This window comes from Leucoraja erinacea, chromosome 6 (assembly GCF_028641065.1).
Source record: "Leucoraja erinacea ecotype New England chromosome 6, Leri_hhj_1, whole genome shotgun sequence".
NCBI classification, from domain to species: Eukaryota; Metazoa; Chordata; class Chondrichthyes; order Rajiformes; family Rajidae; genus Leucoraja; species Leucoraja erinaceus.
In genome coordinates, this window is record NC_073382.1 from 14,422,625 (window position 1) to 14,444,252 (window position 21,628).

At 41.5% G+C, this 21,628-nt stretch overlaps 1 protein-coding gene across 1 annotated transcript in view; it reads right to left on the reverse strand.

The window, feature by feature from the left end:
• The window catches only part of pcca (propionyl-CoA carboxylase subunit alpha), a 426,732-nt gene that overhangs the window by 191,385 nt on the left and 213,719 nt on the right, over positions 1-21,628 (reverse strand). Inside the window, exons 15-16 of the mRNA XM_055636654.1 lie at positions 16,456-16,524; positions 12,696-12,771 (exon numbers count right to left, since the gene is read on the reverse strand). Coding sequence (XP_055492629.1) covers positions 12,696-12,771; positions 16,456-16,524 — 145 coding nt within the window. The remainder of the gene's footprint in view (positions 1-12,695; positions 12,772-16,455; positions 16,525-21,628) is intronic.

Here is a 21,628-nt window from a genome sequence, read left to right on the forward strand (position 1 = left end):
CTCTGAAAAGTTCATAGTTCACAAGTTATAGGAGCAGAATTAGGCCATTCGGTCCATCAAGTCTACTCTGTCATTCAATCATCGCTGATCTATCTTTCCTCAATTCCATTCTCCAGCCTTCCCCCCCATAGCCCCTGACACCCATTCTAACCAACAATCTGTCACTTTCCGCTTTAAAAATATCTATTGACTTGGCCTCCACAGCCTTCTGTGGCAAACGTGCATACAATTAATCTTCCGGAGTAACATAGGCCTGGTGTTGGGTAGTGATGAGTCAACGGACTGGAAAGAGATAGAACACCTGGTTGAGTGTCAAGTCAAGTCAAGTCACATTTATTTATATAGCACATTTAAAAAACAACTCTCGTTGGCCAAAGTGCTTTACATTTGTTATAAGAATAGCACAACAAAAACTGACTATATACATGTAGCCCACACTCAGAGGACGTCAGGAAAGGCTTGGGAGTATAGATAAGTCTTTAATCTTGACTTAAAAGAGTCGATGGAGGGGGCAGTTCTGAGGGGCCTGGAGGTGGAGTGGTGGGTGAGAAGACTTTTTATGTAGGTGGGGGCAAGCCCATTGAGGGCTTTGTAGACATGGAGGAGGTTCTTGAAGTTTATACGGAACCTCACAGGGAGCCAGTGGAGAGAGGCCAGGATCAGGGTGATGTGGTCCCTTTTTTGGTGCCCGTTAGGAGTCTCGCTGCGGCGTTTTGGACCAGTTGCAGGCGGGACAGGGAAGATTGGCTGATGCCAGTGTAAAGGGAGTTGCAGTAATCTAGGCGGGAGGAGATGAATGTGTGGATGATCTTTTCCAGGTCATCAAACTGGAGGAATTGTTTTATTTTAGCTATCGTCCGAAGCTGAAAGAAGCTAGCTTTTACCACGGCATTGACTTGTTTGTCAAATTTCAGTGCTGAGCCAAATATCACGCCAAGGTTTTTTTACGTGAGGTTTGAGTAGTGGGGTAAGGCTTCCAAGGCTGCCTGCTATCATTTTGATTGAGTCCGAGGGGCCGAGAAGGATGACCTCAGACTTACTCTCATTTAGTTGGAGGGAGTTCTGGGCCATACAACACTTTATATCCCCGAGGCAGTGGGTAAGGTTAAACAGATTTGATTGTTTTTTTGGCTTCAGGGGAAGATAGAGTTGGGTATCGTCTGTATAGCAATGGAAGGAAATGCCGAGCCTTTCAATGACTTGGCCTAAGGGGAGCATATACAGGGAGAAGAGAATGGGGCCAAGGATGGAACCTTGTGGAACCCCACAGCAGAGATTAGCTGGGGAGGAGAAAGAGTTGCCTATGTTAGTCGAGAAACTCCTACCTTTGAGGTAGGAGATGAACCAGCTCAGGGCAGTGCCATCAATACCAACCCCATACCGGAGACGGTTAATTAGGATGGTGTGGTCAACAGTATCAAATGCTGCACTGATGTCAAGAAGGAGCAGAATAGCATAGTCGCCGGAGTCAACGGTGAGGAGTAGGTCGTTATGTACCTTCAGCAAGGCAGACTCTGTGCTATGGTGAGCCCTGAAACCTGATTGGAAAGTTTCCAAGATCGTGTTTTGGTGAAGGTAAGGTATAAGTTGACTTAAAATTACCTTTTCAAGGGCTTTTGAGAGAAAAGGCAGTTTAGAAATGGGTCTGTAGTTGCCTGGCAAGGTGGGGTCAAGGTTAGGTTTTTTCAGGAATGGTTGGACCACTGCATGCTTGAAGCAGGTAGGTACAGTGCCAGTGGCCAGAGAGCTGTTGAAGATGGCGAGGATGCTGGGACCAGCTGTTGTAATGACGTGGTTATAAGGTTGTAAGTGATAGGAGTAGAATTAGGCCATTTGGCCCATCAAGAGTACTCCGCCATTCAATTATGGCTGATCTATCTAGCAATGTTACAAAATTTTGAGATTTAAAAAATCAAGTCTGCAATTTATCCCATCAGATAAAGCATAACAATAAGTTTAATTTGACACCAAATTCACTTTCATATCTCAAGTATTAAAAAAGTTATGACCATTTTCATACTCGGAAATTAGCATCTTGTTCCCTATTGATTTTCAATGGGCATTACAAAAAAGCTGTGATCTTAGATAGTCAAAAGCACATTTCTTAAGGAAAGATTAACATTTTTAAATAGCCTAAGTGTCCAAAGATTATTCACAAATAATTCACAATATAACATGATTTTTATATCTAATTTACATTAATTTATAGGCCAAATGGAAGGAATTTAGTGTTCAATTGCTGTAAATAAATCGGTTTTCTAGTGGGTTCATGTGGAACGCGCAGGTTTAGAATGTTGACAGCGCTGGATTAGTGCCCTCAAATGCCGAGAAAAATACTGGGGGATATAAAAAGCCCAAAATGAGCTACTCGCTATAGAAAATTATAATTATAGGGTTATATACATGCCCCGTTTAATGTAAAAATAAGGTACATACCTTTAATTGTTTGCTTTATAAAACCCTGGGGCTGCCAGAGCTTGCGGAATGAACGAGAGCTTTTAAATTTTTTTTATATCTACTCTTCGAGGCCTATAAAACTAATAATAGCTTTTGGGACCGGGTCTTGCAGCGATTCTCCGTTAATGATTTACTAGGCTGAACATCTGCGATTGGAACAGCCTAGTAAAAATCGGGTTTTAAACCCGCCCCCTCCAAACAGCGCCAAAATCACACACAAGGGGAGGGGCAGATGCTCAGCCACGATTCAGGTACGTTTTGTAACATACCTAATCTATCTCTCCTAACACATTCTTTCACAAAGAAAGCATGCCAGTATATCTATCTGGAAATTTAAAGAGATTTGGCATGTCACTAAATACTCTAGCTTCTATAGATGAACTGCATAAAGTATCTTGACTAGTTGCATAATGGAGTGGTATGGCAATTCCAATGCACAGTAACATAAGAGGCCGAGAAAAGGGTGGACTTAGCCCGTCCAACATGGGCACAATGCTCCCCACCATGGAAAGCATCTACATGAGGCATCACCTAAAGAATGAAGGGTTCTATCATCAAGAATTCTCACCATCTGGGCCATGCCCTCTTCTCACTGTTACCATCAGGCAGGAGGTACTGAAACCTGAAGTCCTATTTTCCCACGGCCACTACAACCATTAGATTGTTGAACCTACAGTGGCTTGCAAAAGTATTCATACCCCTTGAACTTTTCCACATTTTGTCACGTTACAACCACAAACGTAAATGTATTTTATTGGGATTTTATGTGATAGACCAACACAAAGTGGCGCATAATTGTGAAGTGGAAGGAAAATGATACATGGTTTTCACATTTTTTTACAAATAAAAAACTGAAAAGTGTGGCGTGCAAAGGTATTCAGCCCCCTTTACTCTGATACCCCTAAATAAAATCCAGTGCAACCAATTGCCTTCAGAAGTCACCTAATTAGTAAATAGAGTCCACTTGTGTGTAATCTAATCTCAGTATAAATACAGCTGTTCTGTGAAGGCCTCAGAGGTTTGTTAGAGAACATTAGTGAACAAACAGCATCATGAAGCCCAAGGAACACACCAGACAGGTCAGGGATAAAGTTGTGGAGAAGTTTAAAGCAGGGTTAGGTTATAAAAAAATATCCCAAGCTTTGAACATCTTACGGAGCACTGTTCAATCCATCATCTGAAAATGGAAAGAGTATGGCACAACTGCAAACCTACCAAGACATGGCCGTCCACCTAAACTGACAGGCCGGGCAAGGAGAACATTGATCAGAGAAGTAGCCAAGGGGCCATGGTAACTCTGGAGGAGCTGCAGAGATCCACAGCTCAGGTGGGAGAATCTGTCCACAGGACAACTATTAGTCGTGCACTCCACAAATCAAGCCTTTATGGAAGAGTGGCAAGAAGAAAGCCATTGTTGAAAAAAAGCCATAAGAAGTCCCGTTTGCAGTTTGCCACAAGCCATGTGGGGGACACAGCAAACATGTGGAGGAAGGTGCTCTGGTCAGATAAGACCAAAATTGAAGTTTTTGGCCTAAATGCAAAACGCTATGTGTGGCGGAAAACTAACACTGCACATCACCCCTGAACACACCATCCCCACTGTGAAACATGGTGGTGGCAGCATCATGCTGTGGGGATGCTTTTCTTCAGCAGGGACAGGGAAGCTGGTCAGAGTTGATGGGAAGATGGATGGAGCCAAATACAGGGTAATCTTGGAAGAAAACCTGTTAGAGTCTGCAAAAGACTTGAGACTGGGGTGGAGGTTCACCTTTCAGCAGGACAACGACCCTAAACATACAGCCAGAGCTACAATGGAATGGTTTAGATCAAAGCATATTCATGTGTTAGAATGGCCCAGTCAAAGTCCAGACCTAAATCCAATTGAGAATCTCTGGCAAGACTTGAAAATTGCTGTTCACAGACGCTCTCCATCCAATCTGACTGAGTTTGAGCAATTTTGCAAAGAAGAATGGGCAGAAATTTCAGTCTCTAGATGTGCAAAGCTGGTAGAGACATACTCCCAAAAGACTTGCAGCTGTAATTGCAGCGAAAGGTGGTTCTACAAAGTATTGACTCAGGAGGGCTGAATACTTTTGCATGCCACACTTTTCAGTTTTTTATTTGTAAAAAAATTTGAAAACCATGTATCATTTTCCTTCCACTTCACAATTATGCACCACTTTGTGTTGGTCTATCACATAAAATCCCAATAAAATACATTCACGTTTGTGGTTGTAACGTGCCAAAATGTGGAAAAGTTCAAGGGGTATGAATACTTTTGCAAGCCACTACATACCACAAACCACCTTTAGATTTGTAGATGAGATACAGCGCGAAAACAGGGCCTTCGGCCCACCGAGTACGCATCGACCAGTGGCAGCGTACCTACAATTTACAATTTTTTAAAATCAAAGCCAATTAACCTACAAACATGTACGCCTTTGGGGTGTGAGAGGAAACTGAAGCACCCAGAGAAAACCCATGTGGTCACAGGGAGAATGTAGAAACTCCATACAGACAGCACCTGTAGTCAGGATCGAACTTCGGTCTCTGGCACTGTAAGGCAGCAATTCTACCACTGTACCACTGTGCCGCCCTCATCTCTTGCACTATCATGAGTTTGTTTTCTAATTGTTTTCTTCACTAACGTCTTGTTATTGCAGTCTTTTTCCTTTTCATTGTCTTGCATAATTTATGTATATTTGATATACAATTTATATTTCATGTTATTTGAGTGATCCTACCACAAACAATATTTTCATTGCACCTGTACCTCACCGTGACATTAAATTCAACCTAACTTGACTTTAAGGTTAAACTGGTAAATACACATGAGAGAGTGGAATAGAAATTAAAAAGGGTGCGATGAAGGGCTAGTGTGAACAGGTAATCAATAGTCAGCATGGACTGGGTGTGCTAAAGTGCTAGTTTCCATGCTGCACCTCTAAACTAAACTAAACTAAAGAGGGGTTGGAAAAGGCTTGCTGGGCTGCATGGGTTGTTTATTGCACAGTTTGCACATTATATTCTATATAATATTCAGGGATTTTTATTGTTCTCAAAGTTAAACAAAACTTGGTTCTACTACTACTGAGAAAAGAAACTCAAAAGCTATCAATAATTGAAATTGCGCATTTCCTTTGATGCATGTGCCAGGTGGCAGATGAGGAAGTTTTCAAACATCTTAAAGAAAGTTAATTAAGCTCTGCAACTTTGTGTTTAGTTTCTAATTAAATTATGCACAATCAAATAAGTAGATTCATTACCAAGTTAATCTATAATTCTTCCAATTTCCTTTCATCTGTACTGTCAACACCACCCTATAGAGATCCAGGTGTCAATGCAAATCCTTTAGTGACACCTCAGAGTTACAAACATGCTAATGACTATAAAAGATCAATGGATAAATCAGGATGTTACAAAGGGTTATATTTGAAGTAATTACACACTTCTGTTCTTTGGTCTTAAAATGATGATCACAGATCTTTGACTCTTTATTTTCAAAGTCAGCTAATTGAGCAAATGACGTGAATTTGAGGGGAAAAATTTAACTTTCCAATGACAAGAGCCTCCCAGCAGATTTCTTTCCTCCTGGTTATTGCATAGTCACAGTAGAGTTGGTAAACAAGTCTAAATTAACTCAGGAATGAGAATGATTTTCACGTTAAGTGGTTAATAACAGTGAATGCTTTTAATTTCAAATTACCATAATAATATTCTAGCACTATGTTGCAAATATCAAATTGGATTCTAAAACAATTTGCCACTGAAAGTTACCTTACTTATTGACTTAATGTAATCTATTCAACATAATACATTTTCAACATAAAATTACATTGGATCTGCAGTGTTGGAATTGTGCCACTTGGGCCATATAGCACACACTGGTGTATTTGCTCCACACGAGCTTCCTTCCACCCCACTCCACCATCCCAACACCATTTTCTTCCATTCCTCGAGCCCTCGTGCATTTATCCTGATTCCCATTAAACTCATGAGAGACAGGCAGCATCTCTGGATAGAAAGAATGGGTAACGTTTCGGGCCGAGACCCTTCGCTCGGTCTGAAGAAGGGTCTCAACCCGAAACGTCACCCACTCCTTCTATCCAGAGATGCTGCCTCTCCCTGACTTACTCCAGCATTTTGTGTTTATCTTCGGTATAAACCAGCATCTGTAGTTCCTTCCTACCCATTTCTACTTCTCACCTCCATCACCTCCTTGTGAAAACAAGGTTCACATTCACACCATGACACACTATCTTACTGATTACCAAATATGAATATTAATATATCTTAAGGAAGCCAATAAAGGTATGTAACACAACATATAACAGCATCTTGTGTCAAACTGGTTTAAATCAGCATCTACAGTTCCTTCCTACACATATATCCAAGTGCTATGGCATAGCATCCAAAGCATGGTCCCATCTACTCTCGCATATCTCAAGATGCTGGGAATTTCTTCTTTTGATATGACGAAGATTCATAATTTAAACAATCATGCAAAAATTGAGCATTGCTGTTAAGAGAGGCAATGTAGCAACTATGAAGGGAGACAAAAGAAGGGGAAATAAGAAAGAACAGGATATTAAAAAAACATACATGGACGACAAAGAAATCTAGGGTGAATAAAGGGCCTGTCCTACTTGGCGATTTTTTCGGCAACTGCCGGCATCATATCAATGTCGCCAACATGCCATTTGCTTTCTTCACTACCTGCTGTACCTGCATGCTTACTTTCATAGACAGATGTACAAGGACCCCCAGATCCCGTTGTACTTCCCCTTTTCCCCAACTTGATGCCATTTTGATAGTAATCTGCCTTCCTGTTTTTGCTACCAAAGTGGATAACCTCACATTTATCCGCATTAAACTTCACTTGTCATGCATCTGCCCACTCCCCCAGCCTGTTCAAGTCACCCTGCATTCTCATAGCATCCTCCTCGCAGTTCACACTGTCACCCAGCTTTGTGTCATCTGCAAATTTGCTAATGTTAATTTGAAAATCCAGCAGCAACAAAAAAAAAGATGGGACACTTGAAAAAACACTGCGCATCATACTTCATCACGCCGCGTCACGCCGCAAATTTTCCGGTGACCTAATACGTCAATCAATGATGCCGGCAGTCGCCAAAAAAATCGCCAAGTGGGACAGGCCCTTAACAACAGGTTATCAGTGTAAAATAATGCAACGACAAGCTGAAAGGTTTTAAGACTTTACTCCTTGAGTAGTTGCAATAAGTGGAAGAATTAATTAAGCAAATAGATATAAACAGATATGATATAATTTGAATTATGGAGAGAGGACTGCAGGGGACCAAGAATGTGAACTGAAAATTCTGATGCATTCAGTATTTAGCAAGAACAGGTAAAATGGAAAAGGAGGTCGGGTAGCATTGCTTGTTAAATGCTGTAGTGAGGAAGGGTATCAGGTCAGATGATGTGGAATCTGAGTGGGGAAAGCTAAGAAGTACCAAAAAAAATTAGTAAGAGTAGATTACCGATCACCAAGCAGTAGTGATGATGTTGGGGATGTAATTAAAATGGAAATTAGAGATTTGTGCAGTAAAGACATCAGTAAATGATTGAAATTACCCTTAGATTGGGCTCACCAAGTTAGCAATAATTATGTAGATGAGGAATTCACAAATGTTAGGGAACCTAGGTTCTGGTGAGAGGGAGGATGCGGAAAAAATCAGTTTGAGTATGGAAGTGATGCTGGGAAACTAACAGGATCAAAAAGCTAGGCCCAATAGTCTGAATCGCAGAATACTTCAGGTAGTTTTCCCAAACAATTTGAATGTAATTGTGTTCACGTTCCAACTTTCTTTATACTTTGGATGATGGCCTTTGGAGTGCAGAATAGTTAACGGAACCCCACCATTCAAGATAAGTAGGATTCATGAAAATAGGGAATTATAGAATCACTTATCCTGGTATGGATATTGGGGAAAATGCAAGAATTCTTTAAAGATGTGACAGCAGAAATTTGAAAAAACTGACAGATCAGTTAAAGATAAGGTGATTTAAAAAATAACAATAATAATTCTTAATAAATTTACTGTTTGCTTCTGCAGATATGTCGATAACGTGTATGGGAGTAAACAAGTAGATGTGAGGCTGCAGATGCTGTAATCTTGAGTAAAAACGGCTGGAGGAAATGCACAACAGTCAGGATGGAAATGGAGACTTCAGACTGAAGAAGGGTTCCAAGCTGAAATGTTGTCTTTCCATTTCCCATCCCAGAAGCTACCTGACTCGCTGAGTTCCTCCAGCAGTTTGTTTTTAACAGTGGATGTGAGGTGGTTGGACTTCATAAGGTTATCATCAAGGCTCTGAATGAAGACATGCAAGTACAAAATTACAGCCAATGGCAGTGGGGGCAATGTACTAAGAACTAGCTGACACACAAATAAAGAGTATGAATACATAGCTCCTTTTCCTCGTGGCAGGCAGTAACTAGTGGGGTCTTTCCTGGACATAGTACATTGATGCAATTATAAATAAAGCACATCAACGCCTCAACTTCCTGAGAAGATTACAGAGATTCAGTATGTCAGAGAGGATTCTCTAGAACTTCTACAGGTGTACAGTAGAAAGCATATTGACTGGTTGCATCATGTAATCTGGTTCGGCAACTTGTAATCCTGGTTTTGCAACTTGAACGCCCAGGAGCAGAAAATACTGCAAAAAGTTGTGAACACTGCCCAGTCCATCACCGGCTCTGACCTCCCTACCATAGAAGGGATTTATCGGAATCGCTGCCACAAAAAGGCAGCCAGCATCATCAGAGACCCACACCTTCCTGGCCTCACACTCATTTCACCCCCGCCATCGGGAAGAAGGTACAGGAGCCTGAAAACTGGAATTTCCAGGTTGAGGAACGGCTTCATTTCTACAGCCTGATGGGCTATTAAACACTCCAACCTCAAGTAAGCTATGAATTTCATAGATTATTATTATTATTGCACTATTATTGTTTATTCTTTGAGTATCTGTATATATATATATATATATATATATATATATATATATATATAGTAGACCAAGTTGAACCTGTTGGGTCCCAGCATCACACAGGGGGGCTTGTCCCCCAACACAATATTCCACCTCTCCACCAATTCCATGTTGGTGCCCAGTGGGGGGGGAGGGGGTTGCGGGGCTTTCTGGAGCGCTAGTATGGGTGTTTTGCACTGAAGGGACTGGTTTCCAGAGAGGAATGGACATTGTGGGCCGAATGGATACTTGGGCTGGCGGCTCAGTCACTCAAGCCTATTGTGCTGGCAGCTCACTCACTCACGGCTGGTGGGCTGGCAGTTGACACGGCAAAGCAGCTTTAATTAGGCAAGGCAGCATTAATTGCAAGGCAGTTTTAATTAGGCAAGGCAGTTTTAATTAGGCAAGGCAGTTTTAATTAGGCAAGGCAGCTGCAGCACTTTCAAACCAAAGGCAACACAGCTTTAGCATTCAAACCAAAGGCAACACGGCTTTAGCACTTTCAAACCAAAGGCAACCCAGCTTTAGCACTTTCAAACCAAAGGCCACACAACTTTAGCACTTTCTAACTACATTTTCAAACTACATTAAGGGCACTGACTGGTCAGTAAAACCACTCACAATTTAGTATACATGTGTTCAGTGTTATTCACAGCCTAGACTGAGAATTGCGACCACTCGCTCCCCCATCTTGCAGAGAACTGAGGCACCTCCACACTTCTGGGTTTTATAATCCTACCGGAGGGGGCGTGGCCTTCAGGAGAGAGAATCTCAACCTTTTTTAAACACTAATAACTCTTTTATTTTTCATCGATGGGAAAAATCCTCTTGTCCTGCGCAACGGAGGGGGACTGAGTAAGATGGCCAAAAATCACAGCCGTAGGTGGCAGCATTTTTCCTAAAATCAATATACAGAACAGGAAGTGGTCATGATGAGACTTTTAGTAATGTAGGGGTGTGTGTGTGTGTGTGTGTGTGTGTGTGTGTGTGTGTGTGTGTGTGTGTGTGTGTGTGTGTTTGTGTGTGTGTGTGTGTGTGTGTGTGCGTGTACATGTGTGTGTGTGTGTGTACATACTGAACTTTTTTTTCTCTCGTTTATCATATTGTTTACAGTGTACTATGTTTACATATTCTGTTGTGCTGCAGCAAGTGGCCGATTAGGAAAATGGTGGCCGATTAGGAAAAGGGGAGATGCAACGAGACCAGGGTGTCATGGTACACCAGTCATTGAAAGTAGGCATGCAGGTGCAGCAGGCAGTGAAGAAAGCGAATGGTATGTTAGCATTCATAGCAAAAGGATTTGAGTATAGGAGCAGGGAGCTTCTACTGCAGTTGTACAGGGTCTTAGTGAGACCACACCTGGAGTATTGTTTACAGTTTTGGTCTCCTAATCTGAGAAAAGACATTCTTGCCATGGAGTACAGAGAAGGTTCACCAGACTGATTCCTGGGATGTCAGGACTTTCATATGTAGAAAGACTGGATAGACTCGGCTTGTACTCGCTAGAATTTAGAAGATTGAGGGGGGATCTTATAGAAACTTACAAAATTCTTAAAAGGTTGGACAGGCTAGATGCAGGAAGATTGTTCCCGATGTTGGGGAAATCCAGAACAAAAGGGGTCACAGTTTAAGGATAAGGGGGAAATCTTTTAGGACTGAGATGAGAAAAACATTTTTCACACAGAGAGTGGTGAATCTCTGAAATTCTCTGCCACAGAATGTAGTTGAGGCCAGTTCAATGGCTATATTTAAGAGGGAGTTAGATGTGGCCCTTGTGGCTAAAGGGATCAGGGGGTATGGAGAGAAGGCAGGTACAGGATACTGAGTTGGATGATCAGCCATGATCATATTGAATGGCGGTGCAGGCTCGAAGGGCCGAATGGCCTACTCCTGCACCTATGTTTCTATGTTTCTAAATAAGAATTTAATTGTTCTATCTGGGACATATGACCAGAAAACACTCTTGAAGCATTAACTCTGTTTCCTCACCAGATACTTCCTGAACTGTTGAGTACTGGCAGTTTTTTCTGGCTTGTACTAACAAGTACCTTTGTTACTTTATCTGGACTATATCTCTCAGCCCGCTAGTATTTCACTTTGATGACACCTACATAATTACCTTCACCCTGAGCTGAATAGCCCATGGAAACAGCAGGATGCTTGTCAACAGTGCTTGGAGAACCTCCTGTACTATTCCAACAAAGCTCAGGTCAAAAGTATTTTATTGCCATATATATATAAATAAACAAGCAAAGAGTAGTGCAAAGACAAAAATAGTGCCCCCAGTAAATATTGTTTGGGGCTTATTTAGAGGTTGTCGTGTTTAATAGCCTGATGGTTGTAGCATTAAGCATCCTCATCTTCTAACTGGACACGCTTCAGGCTTCAGAACTCAGCATCAAGGTTAACAATTTCACATAATCACCATTTCTAGCATTTTTGTTTCAAATTTCCTGCAGTTATTTCACCTTTCTCCAGTGATTGCAGATAATTATTCTGCATTGCCGCTTTCTCCAGACTGACCGTTTGTTCCCTTCTAACACCTTCTTTCATTGTGCACTAATATCCCTTTTATCTACTAATCACTCCTGTCTTCCACCCTTTCAAAGACTTACCAATTTGTTCTCTCCATCCCTCCCCCTGCCTCTTTATTTTCATTTGAGATTTCCAGCATTTGCAGTTGTTTTTAAACTGAATCATAAAATCTGTTTTCTCAAACTCTGTTCCTTTGTATTAACCCATTCTAGTGAAGGATCCAAATCAATATTACAATTTATCTGTTCATAGATGTTGCCAGACCTGCTGAGTGTTTCGAAGAGCAGGCCATTTGGCCCTTCTGACCTACTCATCATTCACAAAAAATCAAGGCTGGCTTGCACCATTTTCCCGCACTAACCCCATATTCCTCGATTCCCCTTTTATTTAAAAATCTATCAATCACAATCCTGTACATACAGTGACTGATGCAAAAAACAAAATGCTGGAGGAACTCAACGGGTCAGGCAGCATCAGTGTTCACTACCCTCACTTAGAAGCAACGTCTTCTCATCTCAATCCTGAATGGATGATTCTTTATTTTGAGATTGTGACCCCGTGATTCAAGACACTTCAGCCAGGGGAAACATTGTCCCTGCACCTACCTAGTCAAGCTGTGAAAGAATGAGAATTTACAGGAAAATATTTCATTTGAATCATATATTAAGTTGTGCCTCTCCATTTCAGCATACGTTTCTGGTAGTTACCTCGAATTACATAAGTGTCCAGTGCCTCTTCCATTCTCTGCAATGCCTCTGCACGGTTGGCTCCATAGGTAACTAACTGAAACAAAAGCACATCAAGTGATTGAGGCGAGCTGCTGCCAGACGTGGTGCATATGTGCCAGAAAACAAACCTGAAGTAGAAACAAAGATACTTAGATATATATTCATCAAATGGTACTTTGGACTTTTTGAAAAGATTCAGCTTGCTCCAATAGCACTGGGAATGGAACAGTGAGATTCTTAAGCGCTGCAGCTCTACAACATTTTAATGCAACCACAACAAATAAACTTATAATAATCAAAAATATAATCAATTATCAGTAATACCTGGTAACCAGACCATAAAAGTGCAAATTGAAGTACATACCACAACTTAAACAAAGTTCATAATAGATTGTTGTTGAGTTAGGGTCGTAGTTACAGTTGATGTAGAGTTGTTCTTCAAGAGCCTGGTGACCGATGGGAAGAAGCTGTTCTTGAACCTGGAGGTCATAGTTCTCAAGCTCATGTATCTTCTTCCCTATTGTAGCAGTGAAATGAAAGCATGGCCAAGACAGTGTAGGTCTTAGATGATATTCGCTGAAGAAGCACTTCCTGCAGAACCCTCTCATGATGGTGAGGTCAATACCCATGATGGACCAGGCAATGACATATAAATATTATTATCCAAAATTGAGAGACCTCACTCTCAACCATTCTGTCCAAAATATAACCAAGTGTTGACCTATGTAATCAAAATTGAAAACTAGGGCTGGGCTCATTGATGTTTGTCATCCACATCAACGATATGGATGAGAATACACAAGGAATGTTCAGTATGTTAGCAGGTGACACTAAAATAGGTGGTACTGTAGCTGGTGAAGATGGTTAAGAGGAATTACCGCAGGATCTTGATCAGCTGGGCATGAGGAAGGGCTATTGGAGTTTAATTCAGTTAGGTGCGAGATGTTGTATTTTGGGTAGTCAAGCAGGGCAGGACCATCGCAGTGAAAAGTATTGGCAAGGGGAGTGTTGTTGAGCAGATGCATCTAAGAGTACAAGTACCTAGTTCCCTGAAAGTGGCATTGCAAGTAGATAGAGTGGTGAAGAAGCCATTTGGCATACTGGCCTTTAGGGAACTGTATACAAGTTAGGACATTATGTTACATTTGCACAAAATGTTGGTGAGGCCACATTTAGAGAATTGTGTTCAGTTTTTGGCCTTCCTGCTAGAGTAAAGATGCCAATAAGCTGAAAAGGGTGCAGAGAAAATTTATGAGGATGTTGCCAGGACTTGAGGGCCTGAGTTGTTGGGAGAGGTTGGTAGGCTAAAACTTTATTCCTTGTAGCGCAAGGAGGCTGAGGAGTGATCTCATAGAGGTGTGTAAAATCATGATGGGAATAAATAAGTTGAATGTACAGTCTTTTATCCACAGTAGAAGAATGAAAAAAAATAGAGATATTGGTTTCAAGGTGACAGGGGAAACATTTAATAGGAACCCAAGGGGCAACTTTTTCACACTGAGTACGGTGGGTGTATGGAACAAGCTGCCAGCAGAAGTAGTTGAGGCATTTACAATAACAATATTGAAATGGCATTTGGACAGGTACATGGGGGTAGGCTAGGTTGAAAAGAATATGGGCCTAATGCAGTTAAATGGGACTAGCTTAGATGGCGTCTTGGACAAATTGGGCAGAAGGGCCTGTTTTTCAGCTGTTTAAGAACGAACTGCAGATGCTGGAAAATCGAAGGTAGACAAAAGTGCTGGAGAAACTCAGGGTGCAGCAGCTGTATGACTATGATTAAAAATAAAACATATAATGCATCTTTTCTCACTATTTCCACAACAGCTAGTTTGTTGCCTTGCCACTCTCCTCACAAACACAATTATGATTTGTTTGCAGATGTTTTTGAAAGGAAGTCTTTTCCTACCCATTTTGGGAAATATTCAAATTTACTTTCATTGGCCTCAGTTTATGCACCAGCCTGCTTCGTAGAAAGTCTGCGACCTGAGAGGGAATTTGTCAAGGCCACATGCTTCACTGGACAGTGAATGAAGAAATATTACTTTACAAAGTTGCGGCACAATTCTTATTTTTAGATAGCCATCTTGCAGATGAAAACACTTTCTTCATATCCAATTGCATTGAAAATCTTCAATGGGGGCGCTGCGAGACGGCGGCCTGCCAGCAGCGTGTTAGTGATTTCTATTTTTTTTTTTTTTTTTTAGTATGTCCAAATGTTTGTTTTAGTGTCTCTCGGTGTGTCTTGTGTGGGGGTGGTAAGGGGGGGTTATGGGGAAACCATTTTCGGTCGCCTCCTCCTCCTTCAACTTTATCCATGTTGCTTCCCTCGCGGCCTAACACCAAGGAGCTTCAGCAGCAGGCACAGCGAAGACTATTTTCCGATCTGTTCTGCCTGAAGGCACGGTGTCCGGAGCCTGGGAAGCCTCATTGGGGATTCCCAGAGGAGAAGAGCTCTGACCCGCCGGCCCGTGGCCTTCGACATCTGCGGAGCTTGTAGCCGCGGGAGCGGTGTCCGGAGCCTGGGATCCCTCGCTGGGGATCCCCGGAGAAGAGCTCCGACCCGCCGGCCTTCAATATATTGAAGCCGCGGTCTGCAGAGCTTCTAGCCGCGGGTGCGGCATGGACTTAGCATCCGGAGTGGGATTCCTGGCCGGGGATCCCTGGAGAAGAGCTCCAATCGCCGGCTTGCGGCCTACATCATCTTGAAGCCGCGGTCTACGGTAGGGAAGCACCGATTCGGGACTTACCTTCCAGAAGAGAGGGCCTGTACATCTGGCCGCCCGCAGCGGCGACTGCATAGGTTCATGGCCCCGACCACGGGGGAAACAATGGAGGAGGACTGATTGTACTTTGTGCCTTCAACCACAGTGAAGAATGCTGTGGTGTATGTTTGTGTTCAATTTGATTGTGTATCGTGTGTTCTTTTTGATTGTACCACTGCTGGCAAGTTCATTTCACTGCACTTTATTGTGTATGTGATGAATACATCTGATTGATTGATTGATACATCATTTTGTGTTTATGCTTCACTTTCCACATGTGTAACTTTTTTAATTGAGCGTAATCTCTCAATGCTAGTACAATCATGAATAGTTTCATCATCTTCACCGATGCCTCTACATCCGATTTAATTACCCATTGCCTTCAAAAATCAATTAGGATTAAATTAGATCACAGGATAAACAATAGTAGTTGAAACAATCTGCTCAATCCTTTGTAACATCAAATTGATTTTAGTACCTGACCATTGCCAACATAACCGAGCTCACTGAATAAAGTACTGTAGTCTGAAATATTGAAGTAAAAAATGTCTAAAGTTAAATAAGAGTTATGAGAATGAAAATGATGAACATTAATATTGAAATAACACCTCAGCTGCAACCTTTAACAGAAATATGCAGGACTGCAAAGTAGCAGAAAACAGGATTGTTCAAACGAGCACTCTCAAAAGATGAACCGAAGAGACTCATTCCATATCATTCTACCGATCTTGTCCTATGTAGCGTTTCTGATATGTCATTTAATTATGTCACCGGGGAGAGGGATTAACAAAACGAAATAGCTTTAAACTGCTCTTGAGCATCCCCCAATGATTAACGAGATTGACACAGCCAGACGCCCAGTGTAGTTCTGGCCAGGGACAAGGTGTGACGTGAGCAACAAATGTCCCATGAAAGCACATCACTCTTCCACTAAATTGATAAACCATGAATACCTCAAACAAAAATACACTTACTTTTGAAATCATAGGATCGTAATAAATGCCTATGTCACTTCCTTCCTGAATGCCACTGTCAACACGAACCTGATAAAAAGAAACAAACCCATAATAATTCAAGCCTAAAGCTGTTGTGTTTTGTTGATGATGAAGGAAGCAATAGGTAACACATGTTTTAATTCAAACGAGTACAAAAACCTGTCCCAAAACAACAATACATAGTAGACACGTTGCATATAATACAATATTACATATTACAAATTAATTGACTATTCAGTGAAGGGGTTTACTGGAATCTCTGACAGTTGAGCATTTGAAGTTCTTTAAATTAATTCAACATGATGCACTGCATATTCTACAATATTACCATCATACCTTCACCCCAACAGTACAACTGTTATTCCTGTATTTCCCCAGGAGAGATTACTATTTACACAGCTTTTTTCCATAACCTATGAGACATCCAGCTCACTGTCCCATTAAACAGTATGGCCACGGTATACAACACAGGAGTTCGGTTTATCAAAAAGAAAGTTAGTGCATTGCAGACTCTGGTTTCCTTCACTGTTTGACTTCATTAGTGTGATGTTGGGATTAGTTGTAAGAAACATTTTTTAAATTAGCTGTTCATAGGTTATACGTATTTATTAAATTGCTGTTGTCAAGATACAGCCAACAAAATATTTAAAAACCAATCAAAAAAATTTCAAGGCAGATAGAATCATCACAGGGATCTCGAGAACCAAAAGTAAGTCGAAGCTGCTGGAACAGCAGGGCTTCAAGATACTACACTGCGACAAAATAAACCCAAGAACACTCTCATAGATCTGCACCAGGGGAAGAAACCCTCATAATAAACAGCGGCAGCAGCACATCTGTTTGCAATGAGGCAGGCATAAGATGGTCATGATAATGTCTCCTGCAAATTTTTAATATTCTAATTTGGATGATTGTCCAGGGAATTAAAATACAGATTTTCTTGTCTGTTGCAGCTCAAGGCTGCTGCAGCGATGTCTTTATTTCCAACACTGTGAACAAATTGTACCGAGATTGATTGAAGCTAGCTTAGAGAACATTAACCTGCGTTCAAATTGGCTTAATTTGCATTTTGTCCCTTTGATTTCAGTTTTTCTTCTTTGCCTCTTTTTAAATGATGTGAACAATAGTGGACAAGAGAAAGCATGTTACACACACACACACTCACAATGATGTCACATCGTCTAATACAATATGCAGACACTCTACCCTATAAAAAATCATGCCTCTTCCTGGGAGAGAGATGAAGCCGAGATAAATATTCAAGTCAAATTCTTTCTGCAAACACTGTCCATCTCTGACAGGAGATTTATGCAGCACTAATGTAGTGGGCCTGATGCAAGACTCATCACCAGTCCCAGTGAAAATGTAGTAGTTCCTTACTGGGGCATTTCAGAGGGATCTTAAGTGTCAATCATATAGGTTGGTCCAGAATCATATATTGAGTTGAGTTTAGTTTATTGCCACATGTACCAAAGCTGTTGTTGTGTGCTAACCAGTCAGTGGAAATACACATGAACACAAGAAAATAGAAAATAGACTGCAATCAGGCCCCACAAACATGCATCGCCGGACAATATGATCATGGCTGATCTATGTGTAAGAAGGAACTGCAGATGCTGGTTTAAACCGAAGATAGATACAAAAAGCTGGAGTGACTCAGCATCTCTGGAGAGATGGGATGGGTGATGTTTCGGGTCGAGACCCTTCTTCAGACCTATGCCAAATCCATGCTGGCCTCAACTATGTGCCAAGTCCTCATAGCCCTCAATCCTGCCATATTTCGTATTTATCTGCTTCCACCTTAAATATATCTAATGATCTAACCTCCACAATCCTATGTGGAAAGGAATTTCCATGCACCTCCATTTTAAGTGACCAGATTGAGTAATGATGGCAATACCCTGCCCTGAAGAAATTAACCAGATAAACTTTATAAAAAAATCAATAGTCCTGTGATCACCATTACTGATGGCTAGTTTTTCATTTTAATCCCAGGTTATTTTAACTGGATTTAAAATCCATGAATTTTCTGGTTGTATATGAGCTCATGTCTTTGGATTTTTACAGCTCACCATAATGCCAAATCAGTGGTTGCAGAGAATCAACTAGATTCAACAGTTAAAAACCCAGAGGGTGGCACAGAGCAGCGACCACACAGCAGCAAAGACCCAAATTTGACGCGGACCTCAGGTGCTATCTGTGTGAAGTTTGCATGTTCTCCCTGTGGCCGTGTGGGTTTCCTCCCTACTGGTTTCCTCCCTACTGGTTTCCTCCCTAATCTGGTTTCCTACACACAAGCAAATGCATTTTCTTTTGCCATGTCAACAATCTCCGCACATACACAAACTAATTCTGGGTAAGTCACAAGTAAAGGACAGGTATTGTGCAAGACGTGACATGGGTGGGGCCTGACCACAACTAGGATGGATTCCTTCGATCAATTCCCAGAGGTGAAACGACTGTATGAGCAAACAAGATATGTATGAATTCTTTCTACAAGATCAGCAGTGGGATGGAAGTGCCTGTAACTTGCAAATCATGGCAGATGGGATGGCTAAGAGCTCGGCTGGTAACTTGCAGGTAAACTCAAATCCCGGTCAGTGCATACTGTGTTGTGCCCTGGGGACTTGACCTTTGCCTAATGGAATGTTGGGGGCGGGCACACCGCGACGAAAACCACGCAAGGGAAACAGCAAATCGTTTCATACTGTGACTGACAATGAGGATTGAACATTTTCATCATCATGGTCATTGCAACCATGCTGGCCCTGGGCTTGATCTAGTTTGGGGGCTCAGCTTGGAGAAAACCACGCAGGAAACAGCAAATCTTCATTGAGAAATGAGGAGACGTTTAACACTGCATTCCTCGCAATCAGAATGTAATGATGAAGAGTACAACTAATCACGTTCAAGTAATTCAATTCCTAGTGATTATGCATCAATTTAGTGCTTTCCTGATCAGATGAACAGATACAATAAATAAGTGACAGCGGGAACCTCATGTAACACCACAAAATTGTAATTAATACTCCAGACAGACGGTGAGGTGGACTAGCATCTTTGCAGCATCTCTAATGTAACAAAGCTGCCTAAACCACTTTGCAAGATAAAATTAGACAATTCATAAAGATATTAGGACGTGACTAAACATTCAGACAACGAGGCAGGTTTTAAGCAACATCTAAGAGAAGGAGAGAGTTTGAGACATGGGGTAAGGGATTTGAGCAAGAGTCCGGAGCAGCTGAACCTGCATTGAACCAGGAAGGATTTATAGGCACAGTGAGATCCCAGAGGATTGCAGGGCTGGAAATGCTCACAAAAACAGGGAAGAGCAAGGCCATGGAGGGATGGACGAGAACTGAAACAATTTGAAACCTAGGCCATTGTACATTTATAAGAAGTTGGAGTTAGATTGAGGAGTCTATAATCCAAGTTAGGATACTGTATGTGAAGAAGGCAGAGTGTCTTCTCACTATTACCTTCGGGCACTGTATTGCAGCTGTGTCATTGCTGATGTGTCTACAGTTGTTCAAAATTCACATCCAATGCACATATATAAGTTCCTGTAAGTTATTGAATCGTATTTTTAAAACACAACGTTTGCTATGTCGCTCTTCAAGGGAGATGCTAAATGCATTTCGTTGTTCAAAATTCACATCCAATGCACATATATAAGTTCCTGTAAGATATTGAATCGTATTTGAATCTGACAAAGAATTGTAACCACAAATTTGCTCATAGGCTTTGAAGGATGTCTACCTGAGGGAACTGTTTTACTTTTTATTTTCGTTCCATTCCAAACCTCCTCAGCATGAAAAATCAACTAACTCACAGCTGGTCCTTTTGTCAATCACACTTGCTCTTAGTTTTATCATAATGTGCCTTTTTTTGTCACTGATATGATGCAGGCAACATTCACTACTCATTTCCAATTTTCCCTGAGAAGGTGGGTGAGCCACCTTCCTGAACAACCGACGTCTGCATGGTAAAGATTTTCTGCAGTATAGGTGAGTTCCAGGAATAAGAACAGCTGCAATGATGGGACGGAGATATATTTCCAAGCCAGGAGGGTTTATGATTACAGGGGAGCTTGCAGGTGATGGTATTCCCATGCTCCTGTTGCACATGTCCTTTCGGTGATAGAGGCTCTGGGTTTAGCCAAGTTGCGACGGTGCTTTGCACAGCATTCTGCAATACTAGGCAGAATACAATTAGCAAATCCAGAGAAGGGCAAAGTTAAGGGTGAACGTGATAATGAAAAGCATTACTCTTTGAAAACTTTACATTTGATGCACATATCATTATATTTTAAAGAGTAATAGAAAGTACTGCCTACAACTTACAAATGAGCAAACTTGTGTGTTGCACACTCAGCCACTTGTCAAATCTTTTCACGTGAAAAATCACTGTCATGTTATTGATATGAAGCAGAATGAAGATAACAGAAAAGCTGAACAAATGTCAGATCCCGCTCAACATAATCTGTTTAGCAATGTTCTCAAGCCTCCAGCGTAATTAAAAATTCTGCTTATCGGTACCCTGACAAGCCACGTGAAGCTATCAGGCATCTCCCCACCCATCATTCTCCATTCACCTCTCCCCTAAGCACTACTCCCTGTCTGCCTCGTTTACCTGACAAGTGACAGAACAATCTGATTAAATGTTTGCAGGGGGAGGAGGCTTGCAGACCCTCGTGACAGGCCAAAAGTGATCACCATGGAGATATATAATTACAGCTGTCAACAGCATCTACCGTCCCGCTGGCATCAATTTGATTGCTCCCAGCAATAATGATAGACAAAGCTTATTGTGCACTCCCCTGCTCCCAATCACGTTGTCTGTTCCTTGGTCCATTTAGCTGACAAGCAACATTCACACAAGCAAATAACAGCAGTACGCAGAACATTTAAGGCATTTTAATTGTTTTTTTTTATATGCTGATGTCTTACAAGCCTAAGTGTTATTACATAAAACTCCTGCTGCAGCATTAATTGAAGGAGGATTTGGTGGAACAGGAGCTGTAGGGGGTAGAATATGTCCATTATCACTTGCACTTTCAACAGGTTGTGTGCTTTAAAAACTGCAAATTGCAAAACTTGCAAGGGCAAAAGGTTTGACATCATTTTATCCAGAGGAAAATGGCAAATCTCCC